The sequence below is a fragment of the Gasterosteus aculeatus genome, chromosome 21, assembly GCF_964276395.1.
Source record: "Gasterosteus aculeatus chromosome 21, fGasAcu3.hap1.1, whole genome shotgun sequence".
Taxonomy (NCBI): Eukaryota; Metazoa; Chordata; class Actinopteri; order Perciformes; family Gasterosteidae; genus Gasterosteus; species Gasterosteus aculeatus.
Genome location: NC_135708.1, coordinates 235,936 through 254,575, shown reverse-complemented (window position 1 = coordinate 254,575; position 18,640 = coordinate 235,936). Strand labels below are relative to the sequence as shown.

Sequence of the window (18,640 nt, the reverse complement as noted above, 5' to 3'; positions counted from 1 at the left end):
AGGATATTTGGCTGTGTGTGTGTGTGTGTGTGTGTGTGTGTGTGTGTGTGAGGCAAAGTGGCCAGTTGGCCATCGCAGAGGAAAGATTTAACACAACGATCGGCAAGTCGCAGTCATATTCACGCACTTGACCACACGCATGAAATATCATGCGTGTGGTCACATGTACAGCACTGAGTGCAGGGAAGGGACATAGGTAATGGTGGCCGGGGGTCAAGCTTGACAAAGACCAGTGGGAAATGGGAGGCAGCGTTGCTGGGAGAGAGCAGCACAGTGGTGTATCATGGTAAATGGAGGAGAATTCCTCCTAAAAGGGGTTTAGGGAATTTTTCTCTGCATTGGCTCTTTGTTAAATTAAGAATAGAATTTATGGTACTTTTCCTTACCTATAAAGCACCACCTTGTCGGGCACCATCTTATCCTAAGCACCTTATAATACCACATTGTGCTACTAGAGAGCAGTACTTCGTAGTGGGTTATTTGTTGTCCTTGAGTCTTGAAAGCATGGGGGCCACAGCCTTCAGTTACCAAGCTCCTCTTTTGTGAAACCAGCTTCCACTTTCAGTCCGGGGGGCAGATTCGGTCAGCTCTTTCTAGATAAAGCTTAAGACTTTCCTCTGATATCGCTTATGGTTAGGCCTGGCTCAGGTTAGTCTGGACCAGCCTTAAGCTGCTCTCTCTACTTCTATAAGAAATAACATGCACAGCACTATTTCAGCTTAACAAGGGTATGACGACAACAAAAACCGCAGACGGATCGACAAGGAGACAAAGGACAGAAATTGTTTAAATACAGTGGGAAATTGCAGGTGACTGGACACAGAATGAAACAATCAGGTACACGGCAGACAATCACAGGAGAAAACACACCAGGGCAGGAAGTGAAACTAACCCAAAGATACACGAGGCAAGAAAATAAATCCAAACTGTGACAGTTATATCTGGTGGTGGTTACATCCTATGGTGTTAACATCTGATATTCTGGTCAAATAAAGTAACCAATATGAGATGTCATCCATGGGCTCTGGGAACCGTTGTAAATGTCATTGTTTCAGAATATATTATCCTGAAGTTTACATTACAGATCGTTGGTGTCTGCCAAAGACCTTTCCTCTATCATTTATCCCACCCATTCCATACACACATACACACCTTGTCTCAGGGAGCCTATGGAACTGTTGGTCGGCTCTTATTTTCTTCTTTCGCTCTCTGACTCAGTCCATCCCCTCTTAACTCAAAACGCCATCAACCCCTCGCCTCTATCTTTACCCAGAAACTGCTCTACACCTACTGTAACCTCACAGTGTCTATTACCACTTCTTTATCTTACTCTCTCCCTCTCTCAAACTAAAATCCTTACCACATCACCTGACCCCTCTCTCCCTTCTCTCTGGCCTCCTGTCTTATCAGTCCTCCCTCCATCACAACAGGTCCACAAGTCCTCTCTGGCTCTGTGGTTGTCGGTGAGTGCAGAGAGAGCCACTATGAGGAGCAGAATGGAAATGTCAAAAATCCCAAATCCCTGACGACCTGCTTGCTGACCAGTCTCTTCTCTCCTCTTTCTCTGCCTCTATTTCTGCAGCCATAAACTCTTTCTTCCAAACCAGAATCCAATCCTCATTCTCTAACCCAAAAAGCTCTTGATCTTTTCCAACCTCCTTTCCCCCCATCCCCACCCTGCCAGTCCCCCTCCACCATGTGCCCTTTTAGGGAAAGGCTCTTCACTCACGACCTCATCTTCTACAACTCGGTCCTAACCCCAGTCCTAACTGCTAGGGACCTTGGTACTCAACTTTCCCTCATTGGCAACAGCAACTACTTGTTTCTGTAGATACATGATGCACAACTTCAGGAGTACTTCCCTTTCAACTCAGAAGGTGGCGCAGGTTCTGGTACAGGCTCTGGTCTTCTCATGCCTTGACTATTGTAACTCCCTCCTGGTAGGTCTACCCGCCAGTGGCATTCGACCTAAGTGGCTCATCCATACATTGGTACTTGCGTACCGTGCGGCAAAAAGATCAGATCTAGTCAGCATGCAGGGCATGGTCGAACCGTTCATCCCTGCCCGCTTACTCCGCCCTGCATCCTCCAATCTACTTGTTGCTCCATCACAGAGACTAAAGACTCAACAAAAACCCAGGCTGTTTGCTGTCCCGGCTCTCGAATGATAGAATGAGCTCCCCAATGACATCAGGACTGCAGCCTAAACAAGTAAAAACACACCTACCGACTATCTGTGGACTGGGTAGCACTTTATTACCACTCACGGTTTCACTTACTTCAAGCACTTTGTGGTTTGGTATAGTTGAAGAAATAGTACTTTCTTCATTAAGTTAATATGGGTTTGTACCGTCTTGGTCAAAGAGAAGTCATCCGACATTTTACTCTGTAGAGGCAGAGAGCCTTCAGCCGCAAACTAAAGAACCACCTCTTTAGACTCTACCTTGACATAAAAACACTAACAAATGATAGCACTTTATTTGTACTTATAATGGGTCTTATCTATAGCAGGTTGTAAATGGGCTTATTTGATGAAATTGCACTTTGTTTCATGTTCTTCTGGGTTTGTTTCCTTATGGTTGAAATGCACTTATTGTAAGTCGCTTTGGATAAAAGCGTCAGCTAAATGACATGTGATGTAATGATAAATGTGTCTGCTAAATGAAATGTTATGTAGTGATGTAATAATTTGTTCAAACAACCTTTTTGTTGAATGTTTCTTTTTATTATAATTCAATAATGAGCAAAGTAGCCTTTGACATTGTCCTGGTGGCCACATTTTGATGTTCCTGGTTTGACTATGCTTGAGAAACCTTCCTCCTATTTCTACTTTCTCTCTGCTTCATCTACATGCTGTCATTTCCTATGACCTGACTAAAGCTAAGATGTGCATTTTATGTTAGGAATGACTTAAAAACTTAAAAGTCCTGACTTCTTCGTCATGCTACCTGAGAGCCTTGAGTGCAACAAACACAGCGATGTGAGCATGTATGTAGCAGATATACTGTGTTTCTGCACGATCAGAAAGCAAGGCAGCCAGCCCACCCAAATATCCACATAGTACAGACCCTGTCAGTCAGTGTCAGCCCATTGACACACACACACACACATTGTACATGCAATCCCATTCTGTGTAACACACAAACGTTACTCTGATGTGCCGGCCATTGGGTGTGCACATGTGGTACCGTATATTACAGAGAGCTGTTTGTATGAAAAGGAGACTTTGAAATAACGTAGGCCTCAGCAATCGGGTGATCTGGAAGGAGATCGGCACAGAAGTGCATTGTGTGTGGAAGGAACTTACCTGTGGTTGAATGCAGACTCTCTAAGCTCCAATAGCGAGAAAGGACCCCCCTCAGCGTTCCGCCCAAGCTACCTCCGCCTCCTCCACCCATCCCAAGACATCTGTCCACCATGCTGTCCACCTTGACGCCTGTTGGGCTCCCTCTGTCCGAGTCGGAGCCAGGCGACAGCCCCGAGCTGCCGCTGCTACCACAGCTTCCCCCAGGCAGGGGCACACCCCCCTCCGAGCCCTGCTGGGTCCGCATCCCAATTCGGATGCACCACAACAAGGGGGGTGAAGGATGCAGGGAGCAAGGAGGTAAAAGCAAATGAAAAGGCGAGGCAGGCGAGCAGGTGGCCACAGCGCAGAGGAGGCTCCTATTTGCAGAGGTTGGTTCCAGCTGTCAAATTCTTACATTAACAGTAGAGCAGAAGCAGCGCTCCTCTCCACCTCGCTCAGCCTCTCCCTCTCTGGATCTCTCTCTTCGCTGACATCAGTGGGGGTCCTGCAGGGGGGTTCTGCAGCATGGACAGCTCACTAATGGTGCAGTAGCTTATCTATCCAGAGGAGATGAAAAATGCCTCTCCCAAACACACACACACACACCCCGTTGGTTGTCAAATTCACAGCATGTTACAGAGCAAATGTATAGATTGGGCTTCTGAATTCTCTTGTTAAGTTGATAATGTACTCCATCATTGGCTGACCGATTCAATTCAATTCATTTTATTTTGTAGAGCCCAAAATCGCAAATGGCAAATTAGCCTCAGGGCTTTACAGTGTGTACACATGCGACATCCTCTGTCCCGAAACCCTCCATCGGCACAGGAAAACATCCATTTGGTTAAAAAGATTCCTGAAAATAACCAATCAGAGATTTTTATCTAACTAGCTCACTACAATTCAAATTGCATTAGTACCAGACCGAACAAACCAAACCATACAAACCCTTTATTAACACAGTGATGGAGGACGATACCAGTGGGACTGGCTCAGATGCTCTTTACTGCCCTCTATGGGGGAGTGACTGTTGCACTGCGATTTCACCATGTACTGAGAGACAGGACGCGTACTGTCTACTGAGAGACAGGACATGTCCTCTCTACTGAGAGACAGGACGCGTGCTGTCTACTGAGAGACAGGACGTGTCCTCTCTACTGAGAGACAGGACGCGTCCTGTGTCTACTGAGAGACAGGACATGTACTGTGTCTACTGAGAGACAGGACGCGTACTGTGTCTACTGAGAGACAGGACGCATCCTCTCTACTGAGAGACAGGACATGTACTGTCTACTGAGAGACAGGACGTGTACTGTGTCTACTAAGAGACAGGACGTGTACTGTGTCTACTGAGAGACAGGACGCGTGCTGTCTACTGAGAGACAGGACATGTACTGTGTCTACTGAGAGACAGGACATGTCCTCTCTACTGAGAGACAGGACGCGTGCTGTCTACTGAGAGACAGGACGTGTCCTCTCTACTGAGAGACAGGACGCGTACTGTCTACTGAGAGACAGGACGCGTGCTGTCTACTGAGAGACAGGACATGTACTGTGTCTACTGAGAGACAGGACATGTCCTCTCTACTGAGAGACAGGACGCGTGCTGTCTACTGAGAGACAGGACGTGTCCTCTCTACTGAGAGACAGGACGTGTTACAACTACAACTCATGAGTATTGAAGAGTGTGATAATAGTTTTTCTTTGTTCACTTCACTAAAAGGTGTAAAACTCAATGCTCAGAAACAACACAGACTGTCGGCTTCATGAGATTATTTTCTATTAAGGTAGAAAAGCCGTATTTAGCCTGATGATTAGAAGAGATTTATGTCTGCACAAAATGAAATTAGATAAAGAACCCACACAAAATAGATGACACCAGTAAAGCTGTGGCAGATGTGTATGTGTGTGTTTTACTTGAAGATGTCATTAACAACCAGTAGCCAGAGCCAGCCAAAGACCTGTGTTCCGGCCTGAAGGTGTTTGACCATAATTGTCGAGCTGCTCTTGGACACGTTGGCTGTGAGGCACTTGAAGGACCTGGTGAGCTGGTCATTGAAATAATCTAGGCCCCATGACTGGTAATACAAATATATCAGTCTGCGCACTAACCGCCAAGACAAATTCCTTGTATGTTTGACATATTTTGGCTAATAAATGTTTCCTGATTCCTCAGACAGCCTGGTACCAACGCTCTGGTGTTATTTTGATGTGTTATGTTCATCTAAGATAAAGAAAGCTACTCGGGCAGCAGTTGTGTGAGCCACTCCTGGTATTCTAAGGCTGCGTGTGCCCACCACAAACCGTGTGTATCTGCATAACAAAAAAAAGTCCTATATTTAATGCAATAATGCAACACACTCAAGATCAGTGATAGGAGTACTCGGGGACATGATATGAACCCCACCTGAGGAAACAAATGAGCAGGTGACTGAGGCCCCTTACAATTACAATGGAAGTAGCACCGCTTGTAAATGTGGCAACGAGGGTGGTCTGATTCCATGTCCTCGTCCCCCTTTGGGACGAGTGGGGCCGTGGTGGGATTGCAAATCCCTTGTGGAAACAGCGGAGGATAAATGATCAGAACCCTCAGTCGCCCAGTACGACCCCTGTAGAGGAGCGACAGCACCGAGGTCGACTTGAAGACGAAGACGACTTGCTGAAGTTCAAACCGAGCATCAAAATGGGGAAGAAGGAGTTTAAGTGACTTTGAACGTGGGATGCTTGGTGGTGCCAGACGCGCTGGTCTGACACCACCAACAAAAATATGCACTTAGACAAATGATGCCCAAAGCTCGCGCGTGGAAGAAGGATGTTCAAGGAGGAATTCAGCTGCAACCAACAGCGGCGTGTTCTTTTGTGGTCAACACAATGAACCAAGGCCGCCCGTCCACTAGGCGGCAGTATTTACTCATCAGTAACTACTAAAGTTGCTACATTTATGGCGGGCATTTCTTACAGGCAGAACACTGACTGTCACAAACGGCTGCAGAGATTTTCACGCACAACCATCTGTAGGATTTAGAGAAAGAAAAGTTGTGTTAATGAAAATGCCTCATTGATGTGAGTGGTCAGAGGAGATTTAGCAGACTGGTTTTAGATTCGATTCGATTCAACGTTATTGTCATTGCACAGGGTACAAGTACTGAGGCAACGAAATGCAGATGAAAACCTAAAATAATGCTTAAGGACACAAGGCAACACAACATACACAACAATTCAGTAACTTCAGCCTTTAGACTGAACAGTGCTTTAGTACACGGGCATGAAATCACAAAGTGGTTTGTAAAAAACTAACAAGAATCAATTGTGGGGAAGCTGGGGAAGCTTTTTGAAGGGTTAGGAGGCTTTTCACAGCCCGTGTTCATCACAACTGGGAGGGGCTTACCTCTGTCAATACAGCTACTTTAACATTAGCATCCCTTCCAAAATAGTTACTTAATAAAACAATAATACAATATAAGTGTAGGTTCAAAAACATAGATGATATATTCAGAAGGATATTCAATTTAATCATCCTAAAACCCCAAAGCCCCCCTCCAGACTGGAAATGAATCACGCACCAGCAGACCCAGACCCAGAGAACCACTGTCACGAAGTATTGTGTATGTCCTGCTAGCACAGTTAAATAAACCATGAAACTTTAAAATGCAATTCCTCCTCAGAGTTATTTATTCAATCCTGTTTAAAAGGATCACAATGTAAAAAGGTATTTATCAACTTCATGGAGTTTGTTCAATGATGAATAAAAGACAAACCAGTGCTTTTAGAGTTGTCGATGCCTGCCTGAGTGGAATATCGTTGGCTACATTGCCATTGGAAAAAAACTAGATAATGGTGACAATGAACGTGTATTTAATGTAACTTTTATGGTTAAAAATGTCAGAAGGTACTATTGGCCCCCAGGCATCTTTACATCATCAAATCATCAAATCTGGACACCGCTGCCTCAAGGTTTCAAGGTTGTTTTCTTCTCGACATCTAGATGTTTTAGGATTAAATACAACCCTATTGGTAGTGGAACACTTTTTATTCTTTTATTGAAAAAATAACAGAAAACACTGTTTTATTACTGTTTGTATTACAGAGTAAACTTGTCCCTCCATATTAATTACAATTAAATACAATGAATGTATTGTGAATTCTACTTGGCATTGTAACTACACAAACGGTCAGATGCTGTAGTCGGTTCTTATAGTGGATCAGCATTTGAGCTTGACAGCTGTAATTTGTCAAGAGTGGAGATCCAATATAAATATACAATATTTGTAAACCCTAATATTCATGTTGAGGGACACTGAAACCACTCAGTAAAACATCTTGAAATAAGCTTTCAATCAACACCCTCGAGAATCAACTTCCCACATTGCAAAACTGTTGCTGATCCATGACTGGAAGTTGTTCATCAGCATAGAAGAAGAGACACACACTTCAGTTGATGTCAACTTTGTGCAAATCCTCCAGAGTGACGTACACCACCTGAAACATCCAAAGCATGGCATGATAAGCACTTGGTTCCCAGGCTGAAAGTCATCGTTTATCGCAGAGCTCATTTTCTAGAGACTAGAGGTGCTCATGCTTGCCTGGTCGTGGCAGGGGTCGGGGTAGTCACAGATGTCCTGTGAGAACACACAACGAATCAACTGTTTCACCTCCTCAGGGTAGACGTATGTGGGGTGGCACCGATCCCCCCCCTTCACACCGACCCCGTGGTACATCTGGAATCAAAGAAAAGAAATAGGAACACCTGGAATACTATTTCATAACTAATAGTCAATGCTAAAAAAATAGTTTTTTCATCCATTTTCTCTTATCCAGGTCAATGTAAAGCAAGGTAGTCCCGACTTTCCCAGACATGTCCAGGTGGGATATATAATCCGTTTAAAGGGTTTTACCAGAATACTGTAGGTCTAAATAGTTAAATAGTGGTTAGTGAGGACCAACTATCAATGTTGTGTCTCACTCTCTTCAAATGGTAGACGGTTATTCTCAGACTTTTATTTCAGTTTACTTTCCTTTATTCTCACCTTTGACGCCGGCAGATAAAATAAGGGCGTGGTTGATTTTGGTATTTATTCCCGCCATCGCTCATCCTCAGATATAAACATGTCGAAGACACGCTGTAACGTGTGACAGCGGCTTTTAAACTAAAGGCTATTGACGTGGCCATTGAAAGGGGAACCGAGCTGCGGCACTCAAACGGATCAAGGAGTCCATGGTTCCAGATTGGAGGCTGCAGAACTTGCAAGAAGGAGAAGATGCAAGAAGTCTCACAAAGCAGTCAGAGGAAGAAAGTGCCACTGGCCCGAAACAGAGAACGAACTAGAGGACTGGGTGAACACACAGAGAGCAGACAGCCGTGGTGGTTGGACAGTTTGAATCGTCTGAAAGCGAAGGCACATTTCAGGTGATTTCGGAGGCGGACCATCGTGGTGTCTGCAGTTGTTAAAACAAAAAGCCTGAGCATTAGGGCTGTCAAAATCGTTTAAAAAGGACATTCAAATATTCGCTTTAAAAAAAGACATATATTCTAATATTAGGCTGGTCAATAACAGGACAAATTTATACCCCTGGTTCTCGAACCTTTGCTGCGGTGTTCTGGTCTTGAGTCCAGCACCACAACCAACATGACATAGTCTAAATGTGTACCATATACTAGGCATTAAGTTATTGACTAAACTTATGCTTACCAGGGTTTCCTGTACCATTATATTAGGGGGCGCCCAGCCCAAACTGCAGACTGAAAATGTGTCGGTGTCCTGTACAATGTCCTAAAATGTCCATTTCATTTTAACAAATGGCCCATTTTCTGCATTTTAAGGCAATATTTGTTTTTTTGGTGGAACAAATGTTTGCCATTAATCAAATGTAAGCATCAGTTTTGAAGTGAATCCTGCTTTTTACTAGTCCTTGTTGAAGTAGTTGCATATATCACAATGGTGGACTGTGAGGGAGAATGTCCATGGGTGGGGACGAACAGATAGCTGGAGGTGGTTCTGGAACCACAAACCTCACAGCAGCAAGTCGGACTCACTCATGTGCAACACACATTTTCAGATGAAGCAGGATTTTCATTTTTCATTTAGAAAGAACAGGGACCACAAACTATCATGGTCTTGAGTACTGCCAAATGAAAAGTAATTTTCAATTCACATTATTGTGTTAATCACTGTGCAAAATTCAAAATATGTCATATAGAAAAGCAATGGCTGGATCACATATTTGCATTTTATCACATGGGCACCGACCAGTTTCCTTTGCAGGAGCCTGTAGACCTTCTTGCGACGGGCGCAGTCACTCTTCAGGCGTTTGGCAGCGTGGAGCAAGGAAGCTATCCACACAGGAAGTCTGAGGGAAGGAGGCAGGATGTAGATGTTACTTTTCTGAGAGGTTTATGGTGCCACAACTGCTCACTTTAGATACTGTAATTTGAATTCCTGCTTCTTAACTGAGGGTTACAACAGCCCCGTTTAAAAGTTTGCCTCCATCCATTTCCTGCAATACTCAGAAGTTTCCTTTTTAAGGTTCCAAGCAGCAATGTATCCGCACATAGTGGATCATAGTAACTATTGTTATTTCCTACAAACATCAATCTCAAAATACAAGTATTCATTTCCACTTGTCGACGAAGAAGAGCACTTAGTTATGTTGGTATCTGGTCGGAGCAAGGTACAAGGTAAACAAATGTTACCCTCATGGCACCACCCTGAGATCAGGGACCAATAACCAAATTGTAGATATGGGCGGCAAGGTGAATGATGAGACGATAACAGGGTTCACCTTATGGCCTAATAGTCGTAGAATTGGTCTCCACTCAATGTACTATTCAGCAGGGTCTGCAACGTAAACGTTCTGAATGTTGCCGCTGCGATGCAGATTTTGTACTATTCAATGGAAAAAGCTTTGTTCCTTCACTTTTTGAGCAGGTTGTCAGTTGAAACCACAGGTCCATTGGACACTGTCCATCCTGGGCGAGGGATCCTCCTCCGCCATTCTCCCTACGGGTTTTTCCTTTTTTCTCCCCTGTGAAAGCTTTTTCCTCTGGTTTCCTGACAGAGGATGTCGCATGTGTGCAGACTGTAAAGCCCATCCATCTTCAAACCGCTTATCCTCCATACAGGGTTGTGGGGGGTTTGTGCAGTATGGGCTCAAATATTCCGCACGTACCTTTTCAATAAACGATATTCTGTTTTCTATTCTGACCTGTTTCAGGGGTAACAATATATCACATATGGGTGTGGGCTGACGTCCCATTTCTCCCACACCTCTCGTTAGCAGGACGCTTTATAAACATGAAATACGTGAGAGACATGAAACACGAGAGATGCTCAGTTGGATGAAAACATGGCAATGCTCGAACAAACAGTAGTTTGTGACATGTTGACAGGATTTCAAAACGGCCAGATTCAGAACGGATTTCAAATTTGCCGAAAGGTTTTCTTGGTTGAAGCTCAGAAGAAGTTACCCAAATGAACGGCAGAGATCAGCATACACATCCATGACCAGTCCTGTGAACCAAAACAAACAGAAACAAAACATGTAAAGTTAATGTGTAAAATCTGCCCACCCACTTATTTTTCAGAAAGATACTGTTTGGCTCCTGTTTTCTGCCTCTTGTGTCCCTGGTTAGCTGTGTCCAATCACCTGCACCGTGCCAGTATATTTAAACCATGTGTGTCTTGTCGGCCCATTGAATGGGTTTTGTGAGTAGTCTGGCCCTGGCACTGATACACCAGGATCCAGATGTGTGGGCACGCTCGACGTGGTGCCGTGTTCGTATGGCTGTCTTTGTAAACAATGCCGACATACCGTAATGGTTTTATCTTAAAGCGAAGCCAAACTGCTCCCAAACTTGGGACTCACGACGCCGTTGGTAAGTTCCTCCCCATGACCTTCATACACGTGACCCGCTTGGTCCAGTGAACACACTACTGCTTTATATCTCTTTAAATCAGGGTAGGGTTGTCAGGGTACCAAATGATGACTTCAATACAATACCTTCCATAAATATCATGATACTTCTGACGATACCACAAATATGATATTCAATTGAATTGATTTTATTTTGTGTGGCCCAAAATTGTAAATTACAAATTTGCCTCAGCGGGCTTTACAGTCTGTACACATGCGACATCTTCTGTCCCAAAACCCTCACATCAGCACAGGAAAAATCTTTAAAAAAAATGAAAAGCCCTCCATGGGTAAAAAGGGAAGAAACCTTAGTGAGAACGTCGGAGGAGGATCCCTCTACTGGGATGGACAGACTTCAATGGACGTCATGTGTGCAGAATGTACATTGATGTACAATACATACAATTCTTATGACAGAAATGATTCAAATATTGCAACTAGTAAGCCAGGCGCACGGCAGGACCACTGTATATGATACCATAAATACCATACGATATTGGTATATTTATCTATAATAGTAATAAATAAAACATCTGTAGCCTAATTACCAGCTGGTTCCTGCCCAGCTTTTCGAACACTTAACAAATGGCATTTATATTAGTATTAAAGATATTAGAACTACATGGTGCCATCATAGCATTGATTATACACGGCTATGTAATGTAGCCAGATTACTGAAGTTTTGATACTAAAAATATGTCAAATCAAACCGCTTAACGTTGGGGTACCCCTGTACCTTTTTAGTATAAATACACCGCGGAACATTAATTCAGGGACCTGTTACTTTAAAAGGAACATCAGTAGTGAAACTTACTATAATGATTACACTCTGAGCTGTTAGGAGTGATCCAACTAGTGTATACTGGTCCCTGAGCTACTGTTGCTATGGCCACCCAGCTGTTCACAAACCAACATACGGTCAGAATCTTTTTAAATGCTGTAATATGGATTTTGGGCCATCCCGGCCAGGCCTAGCAGCAACCTGAGGAGAAATATGTAGTTAATGGATAATTTGATTTTCTAATGACAGGCATGAAAACGGGTCAAGGGTGAAAAAGGTGAGAAGGAGATTACCCCTCTAGAGGTTTTCAACTGGTTTTGTCCCAGGGGGTACCGACGAGGGGGGGATGGGAATTGACAACAACTAATAGGGAACAATTCATTAAATACTCGTCATGCAATATATTGCATTGCATATAATGTGTGCTGGTCAACTAGTCTAAAATGAATTTTAAACAAATTTTTGCGTAGTTGAGAGTGACAAGTCGTACCAGCGTACTTTGAAGTCAAAATGCCAAAATGCTTATCAGGTTGGCAGGTCTGCTTATTGATAGAACGGTGGAGCACTTTACCTTCTGCCTTGTCAAAAACGCTAGCGTTAGCTACCGGAGCTTTAGCTAGCTGGCCAACGTCGCGGTAAATGACTCAATTTATCAAGCTGTAGCTAACATTAGCTAAGTATATGTCAACAAAGCTCCTGGGTAACTTAAGATATACCAGAAAATATTACAATTATTGAAGCCATCACTCACCGTGTTCTAGTGATGTGTCGTTCGTGAACCGTACGACCCGTGAATCCTTACAAGGACTCGAGAGTAACGAGTCCTCTCAAAGAAAAAATGTGTTCATCTTACTGGTATCGGTAATATCTTACCCCCCCCAAATGACTCGAAGAAAGAGTCGTTCGAAACATTTTTCATCCCACAAACCTACAAACTGGGCCAGAAGATTGGGTCAAAGATCACGATAACCATTTTTACTCTTAATTAAACACAATTCCAAAACCCAGGACACTACATCAGCACACATCAAAAACTACTGCTCCATCATCTATCTACACACGTGATATATATCATTAAAACTCAACAAAAGAACAAACAAGCAGCTGAAGCATGAATCATATCTTACCTTCGCCGTGATCAAAAATGGAGCTACAGCGGAAGGAATATGTGACCAGCTGAGTGGGGCGTGTCCACATTTAAGCACCAACCAACCAGATGCAGCTCTGTAATCAGACCCTGCAGCCCTCTGTCCAATCAGAGGGTTGTCGGTTCGATCCCAGGCTCTGCTAACCCGCATGTTGTTGTGTCCTTGGGAAAAACACTTAACCCAACATTGCTCCTGTAGCTGCGACTACAGTGTGTGATTGTTGGTTACTGATGGACAGGTGTCACGGTGTCACTGTGTGTGGTTCTCCTGTCATCAGTGTGGGAATGGGTGAATGATGTCATGTAGTGTTAAAGCGCTTTGAGTGGTCAGAAGACTAGAAAAGTGCTATACAAGTACAGTCCGTTTACCATTTATACCATTTACCATTTAGAATAACATACCTGCAAACCTCCTGCGTTTGTTTTGCCATTTTGAAATCAAAATATGGCGTCCACGTGAATCTGCCTAATATGTTTGATAAATGATTCTACATTAGCTCCCTTTTTGGAGTAGACTCAACGGGTGGACCACCTTTTTCACCTGTAATGAGTTTGCACGTACGGAAAAATCTCTCAAAGCTCCACCAGCCTGCTGCAGTCCCCCTCCCTCCCCCAGCCCATCAGGTGCTCACGCCTCTTCATCTATATCACCTTCCCCTCCCCCAGCAGCAACGACCCTCTCTATTCTGGAGAGACACGTTAACCGGCTCTTTAGAAGACTAAATCCCCGTAAGGCAGCCGGTCCGGACTCCGTCTCCCCTCACTCCCTGAAGCATTGTGCTGACCAGCTGTCTCCGGTGTTCACTGACATCTTCAACACCTCCCTGGAGACATGCCACGTACCAGTGTAATCGGTGTAATGACGTCCCCGAGCAGTGAAAACGCTGAGTTTTTATACACATGTGAAGAACATTCTCCGTGCCAGTTACGAGAAGCTACAAAGCAGGTTGAGATAAGAACCCAGGTGAAGCTGAGGGCAGCACACACACACACACAAGATCCTCCTCAGTGGCCGGTGCAAATCATTATTAATTGGCATAAAGTAAAAACGTGGATCCGGAACGAAAGCTCAGAATAAGATGTGAACTAAGGCCATGAACAGGAGTCCTTTGTTTTGAAGCTCCTGTTTGTGGACTTCAGCTCTGCTTTCAACACCATCATCCCGTCTCTGCTGCAGGACAAACTCTCCCAGCTGCACGTGCCCGACTCCACCTGCAAGTGGATCACAGACTTCCTGTCTGACAGGAAGCAGCACGTGAAGCTGGGGAAACATGTCTCAGCCTCTCGGACCATCAGCACCGGTTCCCCCCAAGGCTGCGTTCTTTCCCCTCTGCTCTTCTCCCTGTACACCAACAGCTGCACCTCCAGCCACCAATCCGTCAAGCTCCTGAAGTTTGCGGATGACACCACCCTCATTGGACTGATCTCTGGTGGGGACGAGTCCGCCTACAGGTGGGAGTCTGACCATCTGGTGTCGTGGTGCAGCCAGAACAACCTGGAGCTCAACGCTCTAAAGACAGTGGAGATGGTTGTGGATTTCCGGAGGAACAGAGCCCCAACCTCCCCCATCACCCTGTGTGACTCCCCCGTCACTATTGTGGATTCCTTCCGTTTCCTGGGCTCCATCTTCACCCAGGACCTCAAGTGGGAGCTGAACATCAGCTCCATCACCAAGAAGGCTCAGCAGAGGTTGTTCTTCCTGAGGCAGCTGAAGAAATTCAACCTGCCAAAGACGATGATGGTCCACTTCTACACGGCCATCATGGAGTCCATCCTCTGCTCCTCCATCAGCGTCTGGTACGCTGCAGCCACAGCCAAGGACAAGGGCAGGCTGCAGCGTGTCCTCCGCTCTGCAGAGAGGCTGATCGGCTGCAATCTGCCGTCCCTGCAGGACTTGTTCGCTTCCAGGTCTCTGAAGCAGCTAAAAAGATGGTAGCCGACCCCTCTCACCTCGGACAAAACCTGTTTGTGCCCCTTCCATCTGGCAGGAGGCTGAGGTCCATCAGGACTAAGACCTCCCGCCACACGAACAGTTTCTTCCCGTCGGCAGTCGGGCTCATCAACAGAGCCGGTCCCCCACTGCCTGACTATAACATCCCACCGGTCACTCCCCCTCATACTGCACATGTCACTTTCACTGTAATTCATCACTTTGTCGTCACTCGTCACTTTGTCTGTTACTTGTTCGTTAGTGCACTTTATGCTTAATATTTTTCTTTTTAACTTTTTTAATATTTTAAATTTTTAACTTTATTCCCTTGTTTTATACTAACCCATAGCCTTATTCTACTAACCCATTGCATTAGCATTTCATTTTACTTTATTTTATTACTTGTGCACTGCTGTCTTGTCTGTCCACTGTCGCGCACTAACTAAGAATAATTCCTTGTATGTTTGGCATATTTTGGTAATAAATGTTTCCTGATTCCTGAATAAAACACTTATCAATGGCCCTTGTCACGGAGCACAGAGTCAATTTATTTGTCATGACTTGTACAGGATAGAAGATCGTATAGCGCTTTCTGGGAACATTGATGCAGGATGTACCCAAATTATAGTACATGCAATCCCTTTGGAACTTAATGCAGCCAATAAGGTCGTCTGACCAGTGCTTCTTAAATGGGGTTGCGTGAACTCAACAGGATAAGTAAGACATTTTTTTAAATGTTACTGCAGCAACAATAACCTCACATGTATAGGAATTGACACTTAAACAGACTTATTACAAAATACTTTTCTTTTTTTTTATGGATTATTTTTACATTTGTAATTTTAAAATAACTCTTTATACTGTAGCACTGTTACTGAAGTTCGAGACCTGATGATAAACTCATTATAGGCAGGGGACTGTCTCATTACTAAGAAACTGTTCTTGTCCCAGGTGGTTTATCTTAAATGAATCCATCTCGTTGCATCAAGCCCTCAACAAATATGGTTAAACCTCTTAAGCTTTAATGCTAACATGATATACAAGAAGAGCGTAAGCCAGGCAGCTGTGCAAAGCAGCGGTTACATCCCTGGCCTCCATGTTGATCTGCCACGAACTACGAATCAATCCTGTGTAAAGTTGTCAAAAGCCAGCAGAAATAAATCATGACTTAATTTGCCTTACTGATATGTTTTGTATGAATGATACAATTTAGCCATAAGGTGAACTCAACATTAGAGCCATCCTCAATTGTCACTTCTCCATGGGCATATTGTACTGTACAGTTAAAAACAGCTGAAAACTATTCTATTTGTAACACGTTTAAGTGTTGTCTGAGGGCAGCAGGCTGCAGATAGTGTTGAGGTAATTATTGATGAATTCACTTTTACATAGATAAAGAAAATAATTTTATTTTCTGAATATCTTGTGACTATGTCTTGGTTGACCCTGTCTTTAATATTACTGTACATTCAGGTCACTGAGGCCACCATATTATATTTTCTCAAAAAGCATTATTTTAAAAACTCAGAAGGTCAAACAGTAGTGCTGGTTACAGATCCTGTAATCACAGATATCCTAGTGACCACCAGCTTGCCAGAAAATAACTTTTAACAGTCGATTTCTTCTGAGAAAGTTGTTTGTTGTTGTCTGTCCACAGCTTCTATAGCTTCGGCTACTGTCTATACACCTAACACTACCGGTATGTAGTAAATTAAGTTACCCTCATAGTCCGGTAGTGAAAACCCACAGGACAGTTAATGTGTTAGGAATTGTATGTGAATCTGGTAAACAGGTATACCTCCACAGCTAAACCTCACTATCGTGACGTTAGCTAAATAGGTAAAACAGTTACCGGCTAAGTAACGCATACGAGCCTTCTTACATTAGCTTTGCTGGAGTGTTTACTCTCACTACTGTGGGATATTAGAAACAAACTGACGACCCGGTTCATAAAATTAATAAAAATGCATATAGTGTACACCAGAATACAGCCATGATTCTGAAACTGTGTAATCAATAAAGTAATGACAATATTGTAAAACCACTGTAATTCTGCAACTGTAATAGAATAATACCAATGTACAGTTATGATTGTATTTGATGTAATGTAATCAACTGGAATGCATGTTGTACAACAACTGATATTGACTATGGATCATTCGAAATCCCGAGTTACATTGAACTCACCAGAAGACTCCCAGAGGTGTGGACACTAACTTTCACACCTTTAAGCATTGTAGCACTTAAATTGTACTTATAACGCCACTCATATATAGCAAATTGTAAATTGCCTTATTTGATGAAACGCGCCTTACTGTGCAAACTGAAACCTCAGCGCCTGCTGCCACCGAGTCTTGCTGCAGGTGTCTTGCTGCAGGTGTTCTGCAGTCACTCGAGGGTTTTTGACCACTTGCCTCCTCAGGAATCTGGTGGCAGCCGCTGACAGCTTCCTCTTTCTGCCACGTCCAGGTCCCGTAGCCGCTGGTCCTTCAACTTTCAACTTGCCAACTATGCTTCCAACTGTATTTCTAGGGACATTCGGTGCTTTTGCTATCTTTTTGTATCATTTTCCTTGTTTGTGCAAGGCAACGATCTCTTCTCTGAACTTTTTGGACAATTTCTAACATGCAATCAAACGTCACTCTCAATAAACCCGGAGCCAGACCAGGTGTGTTCTATCTCAAGCACACCTGAACTAATGAAGCCCTTGATTAGTGCACCAGGTGTGATTGGTACGGGGAGTTGGATCATTTCAAAGGTGCTCTGCTAAGTCCTGAAGATGCTCGTCACGAAGGGGTGGAATCATTTTGAGACTGCAGTAAATTCATTAAAGTCATTAAAAGTAGCATTTTGTGCTGAATTTGGACAAAACCTTTATAATATTAGTTTCATTAAACTACTTAAACAATTTTTGTGTAATTTGTTTATTGCAAACAGCTGAGAAATTCTATATTTTGCCAATAAACCTAATGTGCAACGGGGGTTGAACAATTTTGATTGCAGGTGTAAGTCCAGTCATTAAACTCCATATCCTAGTCCTAAGCCGAGTGCAGTCCAAAACCACGTCCAACCACAACTGAACTAAACACACGCTTTCACTTTTTCTCTGAGTTTGTGTTGCAGGCCAAATAAACTCCTCAGGCTTCCTCCTTTCATGCTGGGCACCGTGGACGCCATGTGCCAGGTGAATGACGTGGATTGACTAATATCTTTGCCGCTTCAGCGCAGGATACTTCATTTTTTACTTAATTCTTTTCTTATTGCTCTACACAACCTCATTTACGTGTCACCTCAGATAGACTCTCACAACTTTGATCAGCTACACAACCATCTTATTCACGTCCTTCAGCACACAGCACGGTTTTGTTTTCCTCAGACAGGAAAGCTCAAGCACCCCAGCGGTACTTTCTCTAACGCGGTGCTGAACAGTCAAACAATCAACTGTTTATCCAGATTTCTATTAGGAAGTTACTTTACACCATTTGACTTCTGTCCATTCTTTCCATACCTGTTGGCTTCGAATGATACGGGACCGAATTCATGATTGAACAAACAAACAAAAGCACAAGAATGAAATCAAACTAA

At 43.8% G+C, this 18,640-nt stretch overlaps 1 protein-coding gene across 3 annotated transcripts in view; it reads right to left on the bottom strand.

Moving 5' to 3' along the window:
* arhgef4 (Rho guanine nucleotide exchange factor (GEF) 4) overlaps positions 1-3,806 on the bottom strand; it is a 30,571-nt gene extending 26,765 nt beyond the window's left edge. For 2 of the 3 annotated variants that reach the window (XM_040166633.2, XM_078096659.1), the window contains exon 1: positions 3,308-3,781. In XM_040166633.2, the coding sequence (XP_040022567.1) occupies positions 3,308-3,551 (244 nt within the window). In that variant the 5' untranslated portion in view covers positions 3,552-3,781. Of the gene's footprint in view, positions 1-3,307 lie in introns of all 3 variants that reach the window. The other variant, XM_040166631.2, reaches the window with a different exon arrangement.
* Positions 3,807-18,640: the final 14,834 nt, after the last annotated feature.